Source organism: Caloenas nicobarica, chromosome 2 (genome assembly GCF_036013445.1).
Source record: "Caloenas nicobarica isolate bCalNic1 chromosome 2, bCalNic1.hap1, whole genome shotgun sequence".
Classification (NCBI taxonomy): Eukaryota; Metazoa; Chordata; class Aves; order Columbiformes; family Columbidae; genus Caloenas; species Caloenas nicobarica.
In genome coordinates, this window is record NC_088246.1 from 59,741,099 (window position 1) to 59,764,866 (window position 23,768).

The 23,768-nt window shown below is 41.8% G+C and overlaps 1 protein-coding gene across 3 annotated transcripts in view; it reads right to left on the reverse strand.

The window, feature by feature from the left end:
* TPK1 (thiamin pyrophosphokinase 1) overlaps positions 1–23,768 on the reverse strand; it is a 305,419-nt gene that overhangs the window by 185,346 nt on the left and 96,305 nt on the right. For all 3 annotated transcript variants that reach the window (XR_010605792.1, XM_065628899.1, XM_065628900.1), the window contains exon 3: positions 1,143–1,212. Coding sequence is in view for 2 of the 3 variants with exons in the window: in XM_065628899.1 (XP_065484971.1) it covers positions 1,143–1,212 (70 nt within the window). In the remaining variant the exon portion in view is untranslated. The remainder of the gene's footprint in view (positions 1–1,142; positions 1,213–23,768) is intronic.

Below are 23,768 nucleotides of genomic sequence, written 5' to 3' on the forward strand. Positions count from 1 at the left end.
GCTTGACAGACTCCAGTCTCAGTTTTAGCAGTTGTAGATCTCAGCCATCAGACCTCTCACAGGTAACAAAGGAGAAATTTTAAGTTAACTTTTACTTTAAGACTACAGCCTTCCTCTCCAACTTTGGTCTTTATTCTGAAGGACAGGAGGAAACCAAGCTTTCCCCAGCCTCTCTCATGGTATCTCTTGCCATGAGATGAAACACAAAATATGTGTCAGATTTTGCTGTATGAATAAAATTGTCAGAAGTTTGTAAGTTCGACAGAATATCTGTCTCATTCCTTTGCCCTGAGAGTCAGATTGATTAATTTATTTGCATTTATTAAACTACTTATTTATGAATTCTTGCTCAAAACAACTGAAAATCCTAAAGACAAGCAAAAAGGACCCTTAGGAACTTCAGCATTCCATGGTTCTACTACAAAAATGAAAAGGCACTTGAATGCAATATTTTGCATCACAACCCCAGCTCAACACTTCTGGGGCAGAAACCTGGGATATTTTACAATTTTAATGCCATTATAGAAAACAAGAGCACATTCTTCTTTCAGTCATATTTTCTCACCTAGCATATACATTCATAGATCACCTCTGTACTTGCCTTTCATCACATATGATGCCCTGATGCTAATTTGGAAAGAATTCAAATAGAAAAGTAGACTTCCTATTTTATTACCCATCTCACTTCATAAAGTAAACAGATTTCCTCTAAGGCCTCAGAAGATTAATGAAGAGGACATGCTTTGTTTCAGCTCCTGGTGAGAGGCACCAGATGTTCCTCTAGTCAACCCTTGCTAGGGGCACAGCAAGTTCTTTCAGAGGCTCCATCAAAGGCCTAGCTCTGATAGATGCATAAAATAAGACAGACTGAGAGCAGAGCTTTCAAGAGGAAAAAAGACCGGTGGGCTTAAGGAAAAAAGGTATTTCAGGCTACCCATGTGTTTTTAAAAATTGTAGCTGGGAATAAAAATTAAAGATAACATGGAGAAAATATTCATATTAATACTACCTGCTGCAGCTTGTTAAAGCACCGTGCACAGAACAGGCAGCTACTTCACTAACTAAACAGATCCGGTTCCTCCGTATTTTAGTTTCATTGAGAAGAGATTACTTCAATGACTTCAAGTTTATTGTTAACATACCTGTCCTGGCTTCCTTCTGTGATGTGATAGAGATGATTGGCACCACCATCAGCACAAGCTCTCAGTTCAGCTACAAGTGAAGAAAAAGAACATCAGTATATTGGTATTATAAACAAAAAACCACAACCAGTTACTCCATTAATGACATTCCTGTGTAAACTCATTTGTTCATTGCAGTGTAGGGAATAAACCTGAGATCTCACATGGCTTTTAGCTTCCTGTACTTGACTACTTCCCCCGTTTCTCTAAATAGACGTTTGAACTGGTTTTATCAAACTAGTGCCAATCTTCATCTGACTGTGCCACTGTACTTTCCAAATGGCTTATTTCTATCTATCCTAACCTAATGCCCAGTCAGCTTAAACTACATGGAGGATAAGTACTCAAAACCTGAAAAGGGACTATCCTCCATGTATGGGCAGGTACTTGTCTGAACAAATGAGAACTTGAACTTTAAACCTAACAATCTTCTGTGCTGGTTTGACTGAAAATGGGTTAATTTTCTTCATGCAGTTAGAAACCTTTCTTTTTCATAGCTAGCATGCTCATTATTTGGACTTAGTTTGAGAACAAGAAGATAACACTCTGGGACAGAGTTAATGTTTTTAATTGCTCTGGTCTGAGAGCCAAGGACACTCTGAGCTCTGCCCACAGGTGTGAGGCATCGAGGAAGCGGGGCATGGATGGGGCAGAGCTTGACTGACATCCAGATTGATCAATGAGAGTATTCCATTCCATTAGCATCATGCTAATTATTTAAGGAGTCAGGGCCTTCTGGTTGGCTCTTCTGCTTTTTCCCAATCTTGCTTGCCCTGGGGTACAGCTGGGGGAGTTTTGATCAGGATGTTTAGCCTGGCCTTTTGCCATTTTGCAGAGGCCTCTGGGCTTTTCTGTATTTTCCTCTCTTTTCTCTCTCTGGTATCAGATTTGGGACCTGGTGCTGCTTGCTGGGACTGGCTGCTCAGTTGTAGACAGAGCTTGTGAGGAATTGCCCTAAGTAGCTTTCATTTCTATTTTTTATATATATTTACTAGTAGTGTATTAGTAGTATTTTGTTATTTTATTAAACTGTATTTATCTCAATCCAAGTTTCTCCCTTCCCTTTTGATTCTCTCCCCTATTGGGGGGGCGGGAGAGGAGGTGAGTGAGTGGCTATAGTGGTTGTATTGCTAGTTTGGATTAAACCACGACATCTTCTCACCCAAGCAAAGAGTTCACAATGGTGGCTCTATAATGACCTGCATAAAAACTGGGGGGAAAAAAATAGTTAGGTATGACAATACTTGTTTTCTCTTTTTTTCCCCTCCTATGACACAAAAATGATAAGTGTACTACAGTTCCTATACTGTTCCACAGACTGTTTCAATCATCTCATATAAAGCAAGTGGGTTAGGTCTTGGCTGTAAATCTTGAACTATCTTAGTACAAAAGGAGCAAAGCTACAATAATTTTCAGTGCTTCCACATAACTTGAGGACTGTAAAGGACACATGCTGCTAATTCCAATTGATTTAAAAAAGCACGGACATGCTGTTCTCTTGTGATCCCTTTGTTTATATAGACTTAAGTCAGTGAAGAGCGAAAAGTCTAATACTATTATTACAAAACCAGACATAGATTGGTGTATTATATTCATAGGCATCCCTATTAATCATAATTTAACCAACACACAGTTCTTTAATGAGATTTTTTAAAAGATGATAAGCTATTAAAGATTGAAAATGACCATCTTGTCTTAGCAGTCTTTATCAGTTTTGCTCTGAGATGCACAAGTCAGATAACCACAGCACACAAAATAAAAGAAGCTGTTGCTTCTACACTAGAATGTTCCTTCCAAGTCTGCAGGCAAAGAGAGACTGACTGGTAGACCTGAGAGGGCTGAAAGCCAGAGGATTGAGGGGGAGGAGGGGAAAGAGAGAAAAGAGAGAAAGAGGAGAGACAAAGAAAAGGAACAGCCTGCCCAACTTTTGGAGAAAAAAAAAAAAGGTATATACAATCAGATCAGGCACTTCATGCTGTTGAGAATCCACTTTTCAGCTAAAACCACTTTGCTGTTCATTTCTCAGTCAGAACCACCTCTCATTAGTGATACAAACCTACATTTTTCTTTTTGGCTCTCATTAGGTGGGCAATCCACCTGTCTCCCTAGCTTATGCATCAACCTAGCCAGCCTATACAGAGACAACGAATTTCATCTCTCTATCTGCTCTCATATTGGTTGCTGAACTCCCACAACGTGGAATGTTCTGTACGAGGATATCCACCACAAAGCACCATGCAACCTTGGCTGAGGCTTTTTGGAATAAAAAAAAAGAAGGAGGCAGGGCAGCACAAAAGATACCAGTTCATCACAGGTAGCTTTGGGTACAGCAGCTTTTTTCCAGCATGCTGCAAGAATGGGTAGGGCAGGAAAACTGGCATGGAGCTCCTCAGTATTTCTTCTAGCACTGCTCCTGCTACAGTGACCTCTCTTCTCTCTTGTCCATAGTATTACAGTACCTGCTATGGTAAGCACTACCTTTCTCGGCCTTCTTGCACAAACCATGCTGTGAAACCATGCTCTCTGCTCTGTCTCCTTACCTGACTTCACTCGCTCCTTCCAGACACCATCGAAACCAATATTAACAAGCCAAGGTCAAGCAGGTTCGATTCTGGCAAATTGTATTAGCTAAGATCATTTCTAAATTATGGTAACTGGCCAGCCACTTACACCTGAGGTTACAGCTGAAACTAGATTTAATGTAATTATTTTCACCTGGGCATATTTGTTAACTTCTTGCAGGGAGTTCAGCTCCCAAAGAACTTAGTAATGGTCCATTGCAAAAAGAGTGTGTAATACCCGTCCTTAAACTAGCTATTTGGGCTACCAGTTTATTTAGCAGATATAAGGCATCTAAGGAAGGCCCCAGACCTAAGCAATTACAGAATCCTTTCTCTCTACAAAAGCAATTCATCAGTTGAGACACTCTTTATAACCAAAACTGTAAGAATGCTGCAGAAAAAAATATTTTCTAACTTTGGTTACAGACCCTGCCTAAAGGGTGCTTCTCAGGCCGAAGACAGCAGCAGCTTTTTCCTTCTGAGAACAGTGATTTTTACATCTATTCTCTCACATTTCAGACAAATATGTAGCTTATGACGTCTGGGGAAAAAAAGAATGGATGAGACACAGAAAAAGAAAGATGAAAGAGTCTATTATCTGTCTCAATTACTTTAAAACAGCCAGAGCCTTAACTACTGTAAATGATCTCAATGGACTTCGTACAAGTGAAGCCTGGCCTAAGATCTGTTAATGTGATCTTATTCTTTTAAAAGCACATGGCCAAAAAAACAAAACAAAACAAAGTATTACAAAACAAATCAGTTTTCAGTCTAGTACATGTAAAACTACTGAGATTCTCCCAGAGACCTGAAGGTGCCCGAGTAACAAGTCTACGACACCTGCAAGCTGTTCACATGGATATGGGGCTACTATTTGCTACCTCAAATCAAACTAGTTGCCTTATGTAACTGCAATTTAAAGCTGTCCCCCCATGTTTACTCTTAACGATTAAAAAAAAATGAGGCTTAGGTAGCATTGTAAAGTTATTTAGAGAAACTATTTATGAGCTACAGTTCCTTTACCAGCAAGTTAATAACGTACATCAGAATGAACCAAAGCCCCAGGTGCTTTAAGTAGCTACCGGGTAATTAACTGATTGGCTGGAGGCCAGTATATCATATTATTTCTACAGCTATGACCCAAGCCTTACTTGATAAAAAGTAATTATATATATTAGCTGGAAGAACATGTATCATTATTATCTGGAAGTGTTTAAGGAGATAGTCAGCAATTCTAAGCTTACAAATCAGATAAAAAATTCTCTATGAAAAGATAATAGGAACTTATTTTATACAGTGCCTTTTATATTAGAGACAAAATTGCTTTACAAACAACAATTTGGCCAAGGCACGGCACAGCAAATGTGTAGGCAAATCTAGCAGTCTCTAGGTACTTCACAACAGCTCACACAAAACCTCATTAATTATTTCAGCAGAAACTGAAGGACCTGAACAAGATCAGTGCTTTGTTTTGCTTGGCATTGAGGAAACACAGAGACCTTCTTCCAATAAGTTTACATTTTAAATAGATTAAAACCAACCAAATAAACCCCAAACAAAAACAAACAAACAAATCAACAAAAAGGTAAAAGGTGACATGGAGGTATGAAGTGCTAATGGTCACACGTGGGTCAAAGACAAGTTTTCTTCCAGGGCAACCAAATGGATGGTGGGGCTTATAGAGGGAAGAGTAATTGAACTGGTCAGCCAGAACACAGGTGGTTCTGCACACACCTTCTGACTCAAATGTTACTACCCCATTATTGGAGACCCTTCAAATTTGCCAGGTACGCTGCGCATGGAAATACTGTCTAGCTTATGTATATCCGAAAGAAATAAGTCACTAAAGACACTACCTAAAGTCTTTTAGTTAATCCTGCCTCTGTGAACTGAGCCAGACTAAGGAATGATATGCAATTGGGAGCAATAGCTTTTTCAACCAGCACAAGTGGAAGCAGAGAAGACCCCTGCCCCTGGCCACCCTGCTCAGCTGGAGAGCCCCAAGGTGTCGTTTTGTGCTTTTGTTATCAGCAGACATGACACTAAGAGCACAAGGGCTCAGTCACACGGCAGCACTAGCTCAGCGTGCAAATCTGCACTCCTTGGCATTACCACAAATCACCACCTTTCTGACCTCCACATTCTGTGTTAAGCTCTCCTTCTCAGAAATAGCCCTGTCTGTCAAATTACCACATTCCCTATCTGTCAAATTCCTTTCTGATGTAACTCCAGTGTCATTCAATGAAATAGGGAATGGAGACATAACCGAAAAATCAACTGTTTCATTGTGCTGCTTCATGGGAGAGTACAGAAGAGGGGACTAAATGCCACTGACAACAACTGTTACTCAAATTACTGGGTACAGCAAATGTTCAATCCAGTAGCGTTTGAAATTATGGTAAGGGTAAATACCCTTCAGTTTCACCTATGCTGAGGAAGAGTTATGTCAAGAGCATATTATGAGCCCATGATATCTCTGGAAGAGTTTCTCATAGGCAACATGAATGAAGAAACCAAAGTCTTTCTAAGTGAGATCCTTCATTTAAAATGGTGTCTTTTCTGCTAGGAACCAGTGAAATATTTCCCTTTACTGACTGAAGCTGAGAGGGCACTTTTAGGGCTACTACTGAATACACTGCTGCAAAAATTATTCTAACACAACAAAAATATAGAAACTATTTAAATACTTATATTTGCTCTTTTGGTAAAGGCAACTTCCCCATGACTGTGAGACAGGATACGAACAGCATATCAAACACAAAAAGGAAGGTCTTGTCTTTGAGTTAACTAGTCCTGAAGGTTTTTGCAGAAAAGATGCAAGTATTTTATCACACCTTTAAGCCCTGCAAATTCAGGCAGGGGAAAAGACTGTACAGAACAGATGTAACTCTTGCAGACTGAGTAAGATGAGGGTATAAAAAGGGACTACATTTATATACAGTACTGACACCTGGGGAAGAAAACCATAACTTTATTATTCCCATTATTATTCTCATTCTATTAGTTCTTGCAATTAGCATTTAAAAGATTTTTTCCTTTTTCAAACCGATCTTGAAATTAATCCATGTTTTTGACTAAATTCAAATTTATGACATCTCCCCTAAAACTGCCTTAGTATATCCCCTCTGTTCCTTTTCTAATTTTACACAACTTCTTCTAGGTATGCAATCTGTTTCCCTCATTCATTTATTGATTCAGTAACCTGGTAACCATAATTAACCTGCCAGGATAATCTACACATAAGAGAACCCTATTTAATTAATGACTTGGAGTGCTGGTAGTAATGTGTAAGTGATAATATATGGTAGATAGGCAGAGAATTGCTTCGTTTGCTTGATACATTTGGCTAACACATTTTTGTCTCAGCATTAATAAAAAATGCCAGTTACCAGCAACAAAATACATAATCTGTATTTATGTGCTTTCTCTTTTTCTCCTTTGTCCTGCAGAAACTGCAAAAACATGTTTAACAAATCCATGGCTTTGTGCGTCTGCAGATTGCTAGCTAGGGGATATATTTGCATCTCAAACAATTCCATCCCACCCATGTGTTTCTACCTGCATTACCAGGACTGTGCAACTGCTATAATATACCAAATATAATGCACTGCAGACCTCTCTCCTGGTCCATGTGCAGCTGTGTTTAACAAATCTGTCAGTCTGTAATAGTCTTTTGCTTTACTGTTGGACACTGGTCTTGCTAAGAAGCTTTTTAACTATTTAAAATAGGTCTATCCTTAATTTATATGAAACTGAAAAGGCTTAGCTCTTATCGCTGGTATTTTACATTTGCATCAGTGCACAGGGCTTTAAACAAGCATGATGGAGAATGTCACCTGCTTTCAGGATATCCTGTGATTCCAAATGAAATTCAAGAGATAGACAAGTGCTAAGTGGTTTTTATAGGTGTGTATTCATGCTGCTGCAATCAGCAGCAGCATCGAGCCATCAGCCTTTGGTAGGAGTACTCAGCACTTTCTGGGAATGAAACTGTTCTTAGGAATTTCACTCAAAATTCATCTTTTTGCTCTTTTTTTCTGCCCATGGTGATTTGCAATTTTGCATGCATACTTCCAGCCCAGGAACAAATTTTAGTTGTACAAATGCTGCAAACGTAACAACGCTGCTATTCTTTAATTGCCTGTGTACCCAAGAAAGGTCTGTCAACTAAAAGTATCTCATACCTGACTTCTATACCATCTGTATCACATAAAGAATATAAAAGCCCAGTAGTCCTTAAGTAAAATAGTCATCAACACCAGAGCTGGCAGCCTGCTTCTATATGGGCTGGATTATGGATCTCCGATGAAAAACTACTGTACATCTAGTGAGGTAATTACATGTTTCCTCCAAAACTGCTGTGCTTCTTTAATCACTCTGCTTGGAGATGTGTCATACACATCTCAGCTAAGCAGAGGCAGGATTCATTAAGCAATTAAATATGAGAATACACGGAAGGAGCCAATATGCTGATGAATTAGTAAGCTCTATTCTTTTCTCAACGCATTGATTCAATATCGAGCAAGAGCCACAGAGATAACACATCTTCCTAAAAAGTTCACGCAGAAATGAAACACAAGTAAAATTAAAGTGTTTTTCTCACAGAAAAAAACCTCCCCTGAACTTTCACCAAAAACTAAGTTACATATAATCACCAACACAAAGTCTTACTGTAAGAAAAACAAAATCAAAATCTTAATGCTCGCTTTGGGAAAAAAAAAAAAGGGAATAAAAGAATAGATCGACCCTTTTAAAAACAAATTAAGTACCAAAAAAGACAACTGCAAGCAAAAAACCCCTGACTATCAGTATATATACTAGGCATAATGCTCTGTCAGAGGCAGAAGAGCAACTGTGTTTTCACTAGACTGACTTTCTGGACTGTCTTCGGGTACACTTCCACAGAGAGTTCATTACAATGATTCATATTCAAGGCTGCTGGGTTTGGAGTAATCTCTTGTCAGGTGCTAGATTTAATATTCCTACAACCCTCACTTAGGATACGATTTTCTCTTCTTTTTCCTGTCATTCTTCTCCCATTCTGTCAAACCCAGGCACTCCAGTACTTGCTGTGCTGCCTTAAGCCCATCACTGTCAGAGGCTCCAAAAGCAGGAACAGCCCCATGCTGTGTCACAGATAAAACCAAGAGGAAGGAACCAAAACGTGAAACAAAGTACTTGCTGACATCATTTCCACTAAAATGTAAGTGACCTTTTCATGAGAAAGCTGCATGGCTTGGTGCCACTGTGGGATAAATCAGGAAGAATAAATCATCTTTATTTTTTTCATGTCCTCCTTTTTTTTGCTCTCTGTGGGAAAAATGACAACCAAAGCAATAGTGTAACATGTAATCAGCTTTTCTTTTTGCCCTGAGCATACATCTATTATTACCAGGTAACAGTCAAAAACGCTGATTAGGGCACACGCCAATTAAAAAAAAAATTGTTTTGAATGCCTTTAAAGAAAAATTTATCACATCAAAGATCCTCACAAATCAAACGAGCTGCTGAAAGACAGGCAGGAGATCCTAATTTTGCCTTAAATCTTGTGTGAGAAGGAATCCAAGCTCTCTACAATTGCATATTTGCATCTTACTGACAGCTGGCCCCTGACGCCCAGAGCAGCCCAGAGATTCGCGAGCCACGGCTGCGATGAACCCGGTTTGCGGACTGACGTGCAGGTGCCCTGGAGCTTGTTCGGAACTGAGGCTCTTCCCCAGGTGACGTACAATCCATAACCGAAATCTCTCACTCAAACGTCGCCTACGTAACCCCTAATCACTGAGGAAGGATCTGCTGAGTCTCAAGCATTGAACCCCTACAGACAGCACACCAGTCATCCTTCATAATACATCTCATCAGACTGCCTTTCAAATGCCATCTTCTTTCATCGCCTCCTAAGTACAACACACCTCACTAACAAAACTTTACTGCAACCTGTCTACCGGTGTCCTATATCTAAAACAAACACATACATCAAAATATAATTGAACGCAAAGTAACTGAAAGTGTGCGGCTAGGTTTTTTCTGCATCCATTACCTGATTATCAAGTGAAATGGAGACACTTTAACATCAATTTTATTTCTGAAGCTTTTAAATTATATTGTTTAATAATTCAGTGTAAAGTGCACTGACTTCTAGCTTTGAATGCAACTTTTTATTTCTTCATTTCATATTTTCCATAGCTGCAACATTGATTTCTGACACGAGGAAGACAAACATGGTGGAATAACCAAACTGCCTCCAATTTTAATTGCCAAGTCAGTGCTGTTATCAGGCAAACTTTAGTAGCAAGCTGACCCACCTCCCCCCAAACGAACAGACAAACACAAACCCAAATACATTAGCAGCATTAAAACATATGCATTTGCACAAAGGACCAGATTGTAAAAAGAAAAAAAAAAAAAACCAACTCTTTTTTTGACGTGGCGTTGTTGATTCAATGCCAGCAGCGGCCGGCTGCACGCAGTCACCGCTGCCCACCCCCAGAGAGCAGGATGTGGGGCAGGCGGGGGGGCCGTACACCCAGAAGGGTGCCCAGCTGCGCCAAGACAGGAAAGAGGGAGAAATAACCTCCTACTACTGCTGGCCACCAGCAAGACTATGTTCCTCATCACCGCCAGAGTCAGTGGCACTGTCTCTTCTGCTTCCACTGAACAATATGCATTAATAATTCAAGCCAACCTGCAACTGGAAAGCAATGAGCATGATAAGTTTGTATTCACGTCTATGATTAAATATTTTCATCTAACGCATTTATATTTCAAATTTTGTTTGCCTAAATTGGATTTGCAGTAGCCTGCAACTCATCAAAAAATTAATCACACACTTATTTTAAACAGCATAAAATAAATTAATTCTCATGCTACTAAAACACACACCATTCCTTAGCAGCCCAGAATAGATTTCCACACAACCATTTTATATCATAGTCTAACAAAAACTTTTGTGAGCCAAGGAAATTTCAGAACTCATAAAAGTCAGAAACTCCAATTTTGTTAAAAGACAACTAGAATATTACAATGCATAAATTTCTGAACCAATCAAACTTGGACTGATACTACCTTGAAAAATTATTCAAACTATTCAAAAGCACAAACTTGGTCTAAAAGTTGTTTGGAAATAAGTATCAAAATGAGGGAAAAACAAGAAACCAGACGAAGAAAAATTAAGATGATAAATACAATTTCCTAATGCATGTGGAACTGCGCTTTATAATATATTTTCTGATGTCTCGATAATATACAGCTACTCTATGTTCATGCTACATAGTCTTGTTTATACATAATTTCCCCTACTCTTAACAGATAAAACTGTTCAATAGATTTTTCAGACAAACAAGAATAGTAAACTATTGCAACACAATAGTAAACAATGTGAGAATAAATGGTTAAAAAAAAAAAAAAACTAAAAGGTTTCATGAGGCATTCTTTAGAGGTACTATAAGCCAATTTAATTTGAGAAACAAGTGCATGTTCTGAAACTAGTCCAAATTAAATGAATACATTAAAACACTGAAATTAAGCCAGTATCTTGGAACTACTAGTCTAAAACATCAGGAGCAGATAATACCATTACTTCATTTATGACGGTTTCATCCCATTGTATCTGACTGACCCCCACATCTTTTCCGTTCTCTTAACTCTCAGATTTGGGCAGCAGAAACCTACAGCAGAAGTTTCCTCAAGAAACTGGAAATATAAAATTAGCTGTAAAGTAGACTTGATCTTACCTGCTTTATTTCATATTTGGAATAGCTACAAGTCCATACACACTGGCGTTTGCACCAATTTCAACCAGAATGGTTTCATGGAAGCAGTGGATTTGCATCACCAGTACTCTGGTACTGGCACCTAAATATAGTTTTAAGGACTTCTCCTTTTGGGAGAAGAAGAGCTTTAGTTACCTGCATCAAGACTAATCTTAATCTCCAAAATCTTCCTACACAAAATACATTTAAAACTGAGGTGGTAATCTCGCTAGGCACTAAACCTTCCAATAAGCAACAAAGAAGGTCAGCTAGTATAAGCTAGCATACAGACATAAAAGATCAGTTCTACTGTATAATTTTGTCAAACATGGGGGTTTTTTATTCATATTTTTTTAAAAAAGGAGTAGAAAAACCCATAATGAAGGAGAAAATATTATATTTGCATTCTTAAAATAATATGGAAAGTGTGAGTTAATATTTTCAAAAGAAATAATCATCAGCAGCAATAATATTTTAAATATTTTAGTTACCTTGATGAAATGATATATTAAATAATCATAAGATACAAAGAAAGCTTATTTGGACAGGCAGAATCAGCTACAAACCAGACTAGAAACTGTAATTCTGAGTGCAAAATGGGATTTCTCATCTGAATTCTCTTACACAATGCAAATACAAAAGCAATACCGTTCTCCCTGAAAATAAAAAAACCAACATCTATAGGCAAACAGTCTGGTTATAAATGAAGATGGCATAGCAGCAGTTTCCCAGTTCATAAAACTGATGAAGAAGCAAGCGCATTGATTTCAAAACCTCTCTTTAATGACGCTATAAGAGAACCTTAAGATGAAATTTCCAAGTAAAAATATTTGTAGGAGGCAATCAAGTTTACTGAACAAAACCGACTGTTTGTTCTCAAGGGGAATAAAATTCTGTGTGACAAGTCTCGTTATAGCAAGGCTGCAAACAGAATCAGAGGCTGAACTTAAAATACACGACCCGCGTATCATCCATGACGTGCCTGTGGGAAAAACACCAGGCTGTATCAGTGTTCAAGGTGTCCTCTATTCTTCCCTCTGAGATAAGAAAAAAATCACCCCCCTCTGCCTTTTGCTGAGAATTTTCACTGAAAATTTTCAGGTTCTCCTGAAGGTGTGTGCTTATGACACAGCTTTCCAGACAACAGTGCAGCTGAGAAATCTAATGCCATTCGTTCACCAAAGTCCTGAGATGATCCATATCTAACTAATCCCTAAAATAGATAAAATAGATGCAAATCCAAAAGTTTTGCATGCATGCTATATCAGGACCCAATTCAATGCCTACATGAGTTGGCAGTTTTATGCAAAGCTAATGAGGACCTAAAAACCCAAGGGATATCAGCAAAACAGAAGACTGAAACTGTAAAACTCTAAATTTACTGGAAGTAAATCCAGCCTTTCAGAAGATTTTTAATAAAGGGAAGTCCATAATTTAATACTCTGTTTGGGGAATATGAAGTTTGGATATTATTTAAAGAGCCACAGAACTTGTAACCCATGTAATATCAGTAAAATATCAGATCTCTCTCACCAGTTTGCTCTCCCACGGGACGTGCTGAAGTGCCAAAACCTTAGTTTTGATGCTCTTCCACAAGAAGGTGCGATAGGAAAGGGAACTGAGAGGATGCTGTTCACCTCCTGGCCTCAGGTAACCTGTCTAAGGATATTCGTGTATAGATGCTGAAACAGCTCCTGTCCTCTACCTCTGAAACTGTATCATGGCAGTTTCCTGAGGCATCCTAATGGGAGAAAGGCTTAAACACAACAGAAAAGTAGAGCCTCTTCTGGGGACTTCAGCCCCTGAATTTGGGACTGCTCAGTGTTTTAAGAAAATCTGCAAGCTTCTGGACTCTTTAAAAACCATTTTTAGTAGCAGATTTGTTCATTCAATTTCCACTCACAAAGATGATCAGTACATTGCAGATGATTTTTATCAAAATGCTACAAAGTTACAGCTTTAGGCCTTAAATTTCAATGTGTTACAAAGATAAATAGCCCTAAAAGGGCAAAACAAAAGAAATTTTTCCTCTCATTTTGGTCCATATTTTTCATTTTGAAGAAGAGAGACGGGACTTAAGCATATATTAAAGTCTGAAGTTCAGAAGTGAATTCATGGAAACTGGGTAGGGACTCCTTGTTTTGTTTAAATTACCTCCTATCTAACTGTTTATAACCCCTTTTAAATTTCAGCTCATATGGAAGCATTTTGCCATCCCTTGATCATAAGCCAAGCCATTTAATCTTTATTGAACAAAAACACTGGCCTCCTCTTTGAGGTCACTTTCTCCTTGTAGTTGAAACCTGTGCATTCAATAAATAAAACCTCAGATTTAGCATACCTGAGCTTATTCTGAAAGTCTGCTGAAGAACACATCCCCAGTGAAACAAATCAGCAAAACCCTGAGACACAGTCTGGTTCAAATGGTAATGTTGCTCTTTGTTCTCAAAATGGTTCAATGAAAAAAACCACAAACAACTATACAGCCGTGAATCTTACTATAGCAAGTGTTCCTTTCCAATGTTGCTACTTAATTGGAAATTATCGCCCTTTTAAATTTTCCCTAGAAACACAGCTTACGCTTGCAAGTGTGAGAGAAAATATGATCCTAATATATCTTTAAATCAGCCAAGTGTTGGCCAAAAAGAATATCAATATTCTATTTAATTTACAAGCTCTGTCCACAGTAAACACTTCATTATCAGCAACAGAAAATATTAGAAGACAGGATGTTCGAATGTGATCTGAGTCACTGCACCAATCCCATTCTACACTATCTACCAGATGTGCTGGAGATTCCAGATTAGTACACATGACATTTTCATTCAAAGTAGTGTGCTCCTGCACTTGGCCTCATTTAAATCAGTATTGCTAGTGAAGAGCAGGCAAAATGTTAAAAAAAAAGCCCAACTTTTACTTGTTTGATCTGGATTTCATCTTTCATAAGCCCTTGGAGCCTATAGTATTATTAGCTATAATATTTGGCCTCGAAGCACGAGAATTATACAGAAGTCAGTCTTTTCACCTGACTCTTATCTCCCTGTTTTAAAACAAGAGAACACCTGTCTTCCCCAGCTACTAAGTTCTTTCTTCTCCTGCTCACCCATTCTTGACCTGGACCTCTGCCAGCTCCCCTTGGTCTATATAGGGGAATTCCCAGACCAGACTCTTACATGTTGAACATTAGATTTAAAAAAACAAACCCATAACCAACCAAACAAAAAACCCCAAACAAAACAAACCACAAAACAAACAAAAAACCCCAACCTATCCACACAACCAAAAGAGCAAATAACACCAAAAAACCTCCAAAATAAAACATATTAGTAGGTGTAAAGAAGGACTTTCCTCAATTCACCTAAAACATTTTTTTCCTCACTACTTTTTACTAGCGTGCTTCCAAACATCTGTGTTGGTCATGCATCAGCTAAAACTCTTGAGGTCAAGTTCAACCAGCCCAGTTCAGCAACATGTCTTTAGAGCAGGATCCTCCTTCTTAAGAGGTTGGGTGAAAGGAAAACAATTGCTGTTACTCTTCATTTGATAATACATGACTAAGCCCCTAAGGCAGAAAGAAAGCCATCTTTCTGCAGTGTGAAACGTTGGGGGACTGTTCTCCTGAGCAAGGAACAGGAATAGCAATCGCCTGAGTTCACACATGACAATCTCTGTCACGCAGACCTGAAAAGACATCTCTGAATCCTTGATTCACAAAATGCTCTATGGTACATCTGTATCATAAAGGCAACAAGCAGAGTTTCGCCAACAAAGATCTGCTATTGCTGTGCTTAACCTGCACAAGGCTTTGCCACCTGCTTGAAACAGTCGTCAGAGGTGCTAATGGATTTTGTAATTTGGAAGGGGGTTTTTTTGCTTAAAGATGCAATGATTTCTCTGTGAAAGATGAAAAGATGATCAAAGTGCCATCTTTATGAACTAAACTAAGCTTAAAATAAAAAGAAGGAACAAGAGAGACCCTGGTGCTTTTATTTATCTTGTGCACAGGTAAAAGTGAGTATTATCAACCCACAGTTCAACCTATCAATAGTCACCTGGCAGAGAAAAAGAGTTTCAGAAATTAGATTTAACAGCTAGCTTTCCCAACTCAGAAACATTTGATGTTGCTCTTTTAGCAAACCAAAATCAATAGCTGTGAACAACAGAAGTAGGATAAACTTTATGTGATTAATTCTTCCTGTAGCAAATCCCACTCCTAACTTCTACAATTCTCAACAGCTTATGTGGAGGGGCATAAAATGGTATTTCCTTTAAGCCATGTTTCGACAGGTTCTTGCATGAAGCTGGTCCTCACCGCCTGAGAAGATCTCTGATTTCAGTGCAGCTACCTGTGCTGAGCAGAGCCCTGCTCCTAAAGCATAAAAATTCAAACCATGCTTTTCACTCCGTCTGAATACACGGTGCCCATAATAGTTTGAGCCCTAATGCATCTTTGCTTTTTCTCTCTTCACTGGTGCTCTTGATCCCTAATTGCTCCCTCTTTGCCGTTTCATCTATTCCAGCTTTCAGATGTACACACCATCTCATGAACTCAGGATGACACAAATACCCTCTGTCAGCTTCACTCTTCCTCCCACATGCACCAAAAAACTCATCTCCTCTTCACCTACTGACTCCATTGTCCCCCACTACTGCTCCCTAGTCCTGTTGCCTCCTATTTCAGGGTCTGCTTTACAGAATCATGGAATCATTTCAGTTGGAAGAGACCCTCAGGATCATCGAGTCCAACTGTAACCTAACTCTAGCACTAAACTATGTCCCTAAGAACCTCGTCTATAGGTCTCTTAAAACACCTCCAGGGATGGTGACTCCACCACTTCCATTGGCAGCCTGTTCCAATGCTTCACAGCCCCTTCTGTGAAGAAATGTTTCCTAATGTCTAATCTGAACATTCCCTGGCGCAACTTGAGGCCACTTCCTCTCGTCCTATCACTTGCTACTTGGGAGAAGAGACCAATACCCTCCATGCTACAACCTCCTGTCACGTCCCGCCCTCAGGTATGTGGCGGGGGGAGAAGTGACCCAGGCTCATGGGTCCCCTTTGGTTGGAAAACAAGTACACACAGTACTTGAAGTTTGCAAACAAAAGGCTTTTATTTTGCAGCTTGGCCTAAATGGTATATGATTCGGTGGCAGAAGGATTTACGTTATTGTAGGTTCAATTGGTAAACATAAAAAGTTTGCGCCATATGCAGGGTTGTAAATCTTCTGTTACTATGTTATTTATAAAAGGGAAAGCAAAAAAAGTAGAAGTATGGGAAAGAAAGACAAGAGAGAGAAAGATTTCACCATCCTTATGGCTCCGCTTTATGTGTGATGGAGCTTGCAGTCTCAGATCCAGCGATGTGCGGCATCCTCCAGTGTCTTGTTCAGTTCATGTGGTGACACTGGTGGGCACAGTGGTCCTCAGGATGGCGGGTGGGTGCCACCAGTGCTTGCACAAGGTGGGCATTTATAGCCCTCTGGGTTGCCCGCTTGTGTAACTTTTGGTCTTTTGTGGAGGTGTTATTGTTAAAGAGAGAAAAGTCTGGGGGGAAGGGGTGATTGTGAGAGATCGACAAGTCACTCTTCCCCGAGCCTGCAGCGCTGCCTGGGGTTGTTGTGACCGAAGTGCAGGACCCGGCACTTGGGCTTGTTAAACCTCATACCACTGGCCTCGGCCGAACGATCCAGCTCCCTCTGTAGATCCCTCCTACCCTCAGGCAGATCAACACTCCCACCCAACTTGGTGTTGTCTGCAAACTTACTGAGGGTGCACTCAATCCCCTCATCCAGATCGGCAATAAAGATATTAAACAGAACTGGCCCCAATACTGAGTCCTGGGGAACACCACTCGTGACTGGCCACCAACTGGATTTGACTCGGTTCACCACAACTCTTTGGGCACGGCCATCCAACCCGTTCTTTATCCATTGAAGAGTACATCAATCCAGGCCATGAGCTGCCAGCTTCTCCAGGAGAATGCTGTGGGATGCGGTGTCAAAGGCTTTACTGAAGGCTAAGTACACAACACCCACAGCCTTTCCCTTATCCACTAAGTGGGTCACCTTGTCATAGAAGGAGATCAGGTTGGTCAAACAGGACCTGCCTTTCATAAACCCATGCTGACTGGGCCTGATTGCTTGTTGTCTTGTATGTGCTGCGTGATGACACTCAGGATGGTCTGTTCCACAACCTTCCCCAGTACCAACGTCAGACTGACAATCCTGTAATTCCCCAGATCCTCCTTCTGGCCACTCTTGTAGATGGGCATCACATTTGCCAGCTCCCAGTCAACTGGGACCTCCCCACTTAGCCAGGACTGCTGATAAATAATTGAAAGGGCCTTGGTGAGCACCTCTGTCAACTCCCCCAGTGCCCTTGGATGGACCCCATCTGGCCGAATAGACTTCCACGTGTCTAAGTGATGTAGCAGGTCACTAACCATTTCCCCTTGGATTACTGGGGCTTCATCCTGTTCCCCATCCCTGTCTTCTTGTTCAGGGGGCTGGGTACCTGGAGTACAACTGGTCTTACTGTTAAAGACTGAGGCAAAGAAGGCATTTAGTACCTCAGCCTTTCCTCATCCTCTGTCACTATGTTTCCCCCCAAGTCCACCAGAGGGTGGAGATTCTCCTGAGCCCTCCTTTTGTTGCTGATGTATTTAAAGAAACATTTCTCGTTGCCTTTTACAGTGATATCCAGGTTCAGCTCTAGCTGGGCTTTGGCCCTTCTCATTTTCTCCCTGCATAACTTCATGGCATCCTTGTAGTCCTCCTGAGTGGCCTGCCCCTTCTTCCAAAGGTTATAAATTCTCCTTTTATTCCTGAGTTCCAGCTGAAGCTCTTTATTCAGCCAGGCCAGTTTTCTTCCCCGCTAGCTCGCCTTTTGGCACATGGGGACAGCCTGCTCCTGCACCTCTAAGGTTTTCTTCTTGAAGAGAGACCAACCGTCCTGAACATTTTTGCCCTTCAGGACTGCCTCCCAAGGGACTCTGCCAACCAGCCTCCTAAACAAATCAAAGTCTGCCCTTCGGAAGTCCAAGCCAGCAGTTCTGTTAACCGCCCTCCTTACTTCTCCAAAAACAGAAAACTCAATCATTCCATGATCGCTACGCCCAAGGCGACCTCCAACTGACGCACTGCCCGAGTCCTTCTCTGTTCGCAAACAACAGATCCAGTGGGGCTCCTTCCCTAGTTGGCTCACTGACCAGCTGTATTAGGAAGTTATCTTCCATACACTGCAGGAGCCTCCTAGACTGTTTCCTCTCTGCTATGTTGTATTTCCTGCAGACATCTGGGAAGTTGAAGTCCCCCAGGAGAACAAGAGCTAGCAATCATGAGACTTCTCCCAGCTGCCTGCAGAATATTTCATCTGCCTCTTCATCCTGGTTGGGTGGTCTGTAACAGACCCACACTAGGATGTCCTCCTTGATGTCCTTCCCCTTGATTCTCACCCAGAGACACTCAATCACAGAATCACAGAATCACAGAATGTTAGGGATTGGAAGGGACCTCGAAAGATCATCTAGTCCAATCCCCCTGCCAGAGCAGGAACACCTAGGTGAGGTTACACAGGAAGGCGTCCAGGCGGGTTTTGAATGTCTCCAGAGAAGGAGAATCCACAACCCCCCCGGGCAGCCTGTTTTAGTGTTCTGTCACCCTCACTGAGAAGAAGTTTCTTCTCAAATTTAAGTGGAACCTCTTGTGTTCCAGCTTGAACCCATTACCCCTTGTCTTACTGTTGGCTGTCACCGAGAAGAGCCTGGCTCCATCCTCGTGACACCCACCCTTTATATATTTATAAACATTGATGAGGTCACCCCTCAGTCTCCTCTTCTCCAAGCTAAAGAGACCCAGCTCCCTCAGCCTTTCCTCATAAGGGAGATGCTCCACTCCCTTAATCATCTTTGTGGCCCTGCGCTGGACTCTCTCCAGCAGTTCCCTGTCCTTCTTGAACTGAGGGGCCCAGAACTGGACACAATATTCCAGATGAGGTCTCACCAGGGCAGAGTAGAAGGGAAGGAGAACCTCTCTCGACCTACTAACCACCCCCCTTCTAATACACCCCAGGATGCTATTGGCCTTCTTGGCCACAAGGGCACAGTGTTGGCTCATGGTCATCCTGCTGTCCACCAGGACCCCCAGGTCCCTTTCCCCTATACTGCTCTCCAACAGGTCATTCCCCAACCTATACTGGAACCTGGGGTTGTTCCTGCCCAGATGCAAGACTCTACATTTTCCCTTGTTATATTTCATTTAATTTTTCCCTGCCCAACTCTCCAGCCTGTCCAGATCTCGCTGGATGGCAGCACAGCCCGCTGGCGTGTCAGCCACTCCTCCCAGTTTGGTGTCATCAGCCAACTTGCTGATAGTACACTCAATTCCCTCATCCAAGTCATTGATGAATATATTGAACAGTATTGGTCCCAGAACTGACCCTTGAGGCACTCCACTAGATACAGGCCTCCAACCAGACTCCGCCCCATTGATCACAACTCTCTGGCTTCTCTCCTTCAGCCAGTTTGCAGTCCATCTCACTACCCGATCATCCAGTCCACACTTCCTGTTTTGCCGTGAGGATGCTGTGGGAGACAGTGTCAAATGCTTTGCTGAAGTCAAGGTAGACCACATCCACTGCTCTGCCATCGTCAATCCACCTTGTTACGTCTTCATAAAAGGCTATGAGGTTGGTCAAACATGACTTCCCCTTGGTGAAGCCATGTTGACTGTCCCTGATGACCCTCTTATCCTTGATATGTCTTAAGATGGCACCAAGGATAAGGTGTTCCATCACTTTCCCAGGGATGGAGGTGAGGCTGACCGGTCTATAGTTGCCCGGGTCCTCCTTCTTGCCCTTTTTGAAGACCAGAGTGACATTTGCTTTTCTCCAGTCCTCAGGCACCTCTCCCGTTTCCCAGGACTTGGCAAAGATGATGGAGAGCGGTCCAGCAATGACTTCAGCCAGCTCCCTCAGCATCCTCGGGTGCATCCCATCTGGACCCATGGATTTATGGATGACCAGATTGCTTAACTGGTCCCTAACCCAGTCCTCATCAACTGAGGCAAACTTCTCCATTGCCCTGCCTTCCTCTGGGGCCTCAGGGGTACGGGGCTCCTCAGGACAGCCTCTGGCAGAGTAGACAGAGACAAAGAAGGCATTCAGTAATTCTGCCTTCTCTGTATCTTCTGTCACCAGGGCACCCACCCCATTCATCAGTGGGCCTACATTGCCTCTGGTGTTAGTTTTATCTGCCATGTATTTGAAGAAGCTCTTCCTGTTGTCCTTGACCTCTCTCGCCAGGTTTAACTCTAAGGAGGCCTTAGCTTTCCTTGTTGCCTCCCTACATCCTCTGACAACAGCCTTATATTCTTCCCAGGTGGCCAGCCCCTCCTTCCATGATTTGTAAACCCTCCTCTTCCACTTGAGTTTGCCCAGCAGTTCCCATTTAACCACGCAGGTCTCCTGGCTCCCTTCCCTGACTTCCTGCGCGTCGGGATGCACTGATCTTGAGCTTGGTAGAAGCAGTCCCTGAATGTTAACCAACTATCTTGGGCCCCTTTACCTTCTAGCAGCTTTGCCCACGGGATTTCCTCCAGCAATTGTTTGAAAAGGCCAAAGTCGGCCCTGCTGAAGTCCAGGGTTGCAATTCTGCTCGGTATTCTGCTCCCACCACAGGAGATTCTGAACTCCACCATCTCATGGTCACTGCAACCAAGGCAGCCCCCCACCTTTACTGCTTCAACCAGACCCTCCTTGTTAGCGAGGACAAGATCCAGCAGCGCACCTCTCCTAGTCGGCTCCTCCACCATTTGCATCAGAAAGTTATCGTCAATGCACTGGAGGAACCTCCTAGACTGAGGCTGGCTGGCTGAGTAGTCCTTCCAGCAAACATCGGGGTAGTTAAAATCCCCCATAACAACCAGAGCCTGTGACTGTGAGGCCGCTCTCAGCTGCCCGTAGAAGGCCTCATCAACATCCTCACCCTGATCTGGTGGCCTGTAATAGACTCCCACAACAGTGTCACCCCCGCCAGCCTGCCCCTTAATTCTCACCCACAGACTCTCAACTAGCTCCTCAACCGCACCTGGACAGTACTCAATACATTGTAGTTGCTCTCTCACGTAAAGAGCAACTCCACCACCACGCTTGGCTGGCCTGTCTTTCCTGAAAAGGACATAGCCATCCATGACCACATTCCAGTCATGTGAGCTGTCCCACCATGTCTCTGTTAATGCCACAATCCTGTCATCACCCTCATCAGGCTCAAGAAATCAAAACACTCCCTAACATATACGGCTACCCCTGCTCCTCTCCTTCCTTGCCTATCCCTTCTGAAGAGTTGATGGCCATCTAATGCAGCACTCCAGTTATGAGTCATCCCACCACCTTATGAACCACACGACTATTTTACTTAAAACTTAGCAATTGCGAGCACAAAGTAGAAAGCGTAACCAGAAGAGCATGGACTTTCTGGGGTTTGAACAAACATATTCAGAAAACAAAGAAAAGAGGACAGGTTCTCATAAAATCTGCAAGAATAAAAGGGGAGCAGTCATGCTGTTTCTCTCAGTATACAATAACCTCAGGCACTGTCCTGCCACTCTACCAAGGCTGAGACAGTACCTTTGCTAGTAGTTTCTCAAAGCCCACATCACACTTTGGGCAGGATGGAGGCAAAGAGGCCTTTGGGTAGGGTGGCCTGTGCCCAGGGAGCTGCAGAAACAGCACTGCTATCGTGCTGTGGGTCTGAAGGGCTCTCAAGCCCCTGGAGAGCAGGGAACTGCGCACTACCTTCTGCCTGGTGCAAAACACACAGCATCCTTCCAGGAGCAGGCAACGGTCACAGTGGGAAGCCACCACTGACCCTGCACCTCTCACCGCCACAAACTGAAGAGAAAGCCTTTGTAGGAGGAGAAGACACTCGCCTGCCCCCAAGGAGGTATCCATCTGGCTTTGAGAGCGAAGAATGGGGACAGACAGGAAATTGAATTATATTCCTTTTCTTCCCAGGCATGAGTGGCACATTCCCCACATATAATGAAAACAACAAGCAGTGTTTAAAGAAACATTTGCTTCATGAGACAGCTCATTTCACCAGGGCATTCCCAGTCTCTCCTCTTCTCAAGAGGAATGAAGCCCCCTATTTGACAATAAAATGACGCAACATGTATTTGGAAAAAATATAAAAACAAAACTCACCAAAGCACTGCTCTGTTAAAAATAAAAATGCTAAGAAAGAAAAGCTTGTATAAGAGGATGTAACTAAAAGTAGCTATATGGAAAAATAATTAAAAATCATAAATAAATAAAGCTAACAAAGCTAACCTTTAAATTATTGTTGCAGTCTTTAAGAGACCTGCTGCAAACTTCAAAAACATTGTATGGAACATCAGTCATTATGCTCTTGCTGGAATTCATTTTTGATAATGCAATAGTAACATCTCAGGAATGATATTAAGTTTCTACTTTGTATTAAAGTAGAATTGTATTAGCATGGCAGAGTATGTGTATCCCTGCTGGGATTACTTTCGTGCTGGAAAAAACAATGCTATTTTTCTGTTAGGGAAATAAGTTATCTATTTTGACAGTGGAAAATATATTTCACTGAACCATAAACTAACAAAATCTGTCATCTAAGAGGAGTCTCTTCTGGTGTACTTCCAATTCCTAGCCACCAGCAATTCTGCTAATTTTTTTGCGCAAATTCATTTGATTTGTGGCATAGCTGTGAGCCCATATACTAAAGTTAGCATGTCCAGTCCAACTACTCTTCCTCAATCCTTGACCCAACTATTGGGAGATCTGCCAGAGGAAAGAACAAAAGATTGCAACTGACAGATCTATGTCTTTCTGAACAAAACTCGAGCATCCCCTTCCAGGATCTCTCTTGATCCAGTCTCTGTATTTGTCTACCTGTACCCTGAGAGAGTGAGCCCTAAAGCAGCTTGGGGAGAGAGAGAAACGTGGAATCTGAGTTCAGTTTATATTCAAACATCTGTATTTCACTGTCATCATTTTCCAAAGCACTCAGTCTCATTCTATCTTTTGTTTTTAAGTGATGGGATCACTGGTTTCCATTCACCTTTCATACTGGCAAGTTACCTAGAACTTCCTCCAGTTGGCCCTAACCCATCAATTTTTTGTCAGAGCATGGAAGAAATGAGGTTTAACAGGGACTTAAAAACGGGAGAGGGGAAGAGAGAGGAGTCACCTTGCCTGACAAAATCTGCCTCCAGTAAAGCTAAAAACAGTTCCGGATGTAAATTAGGGAGGT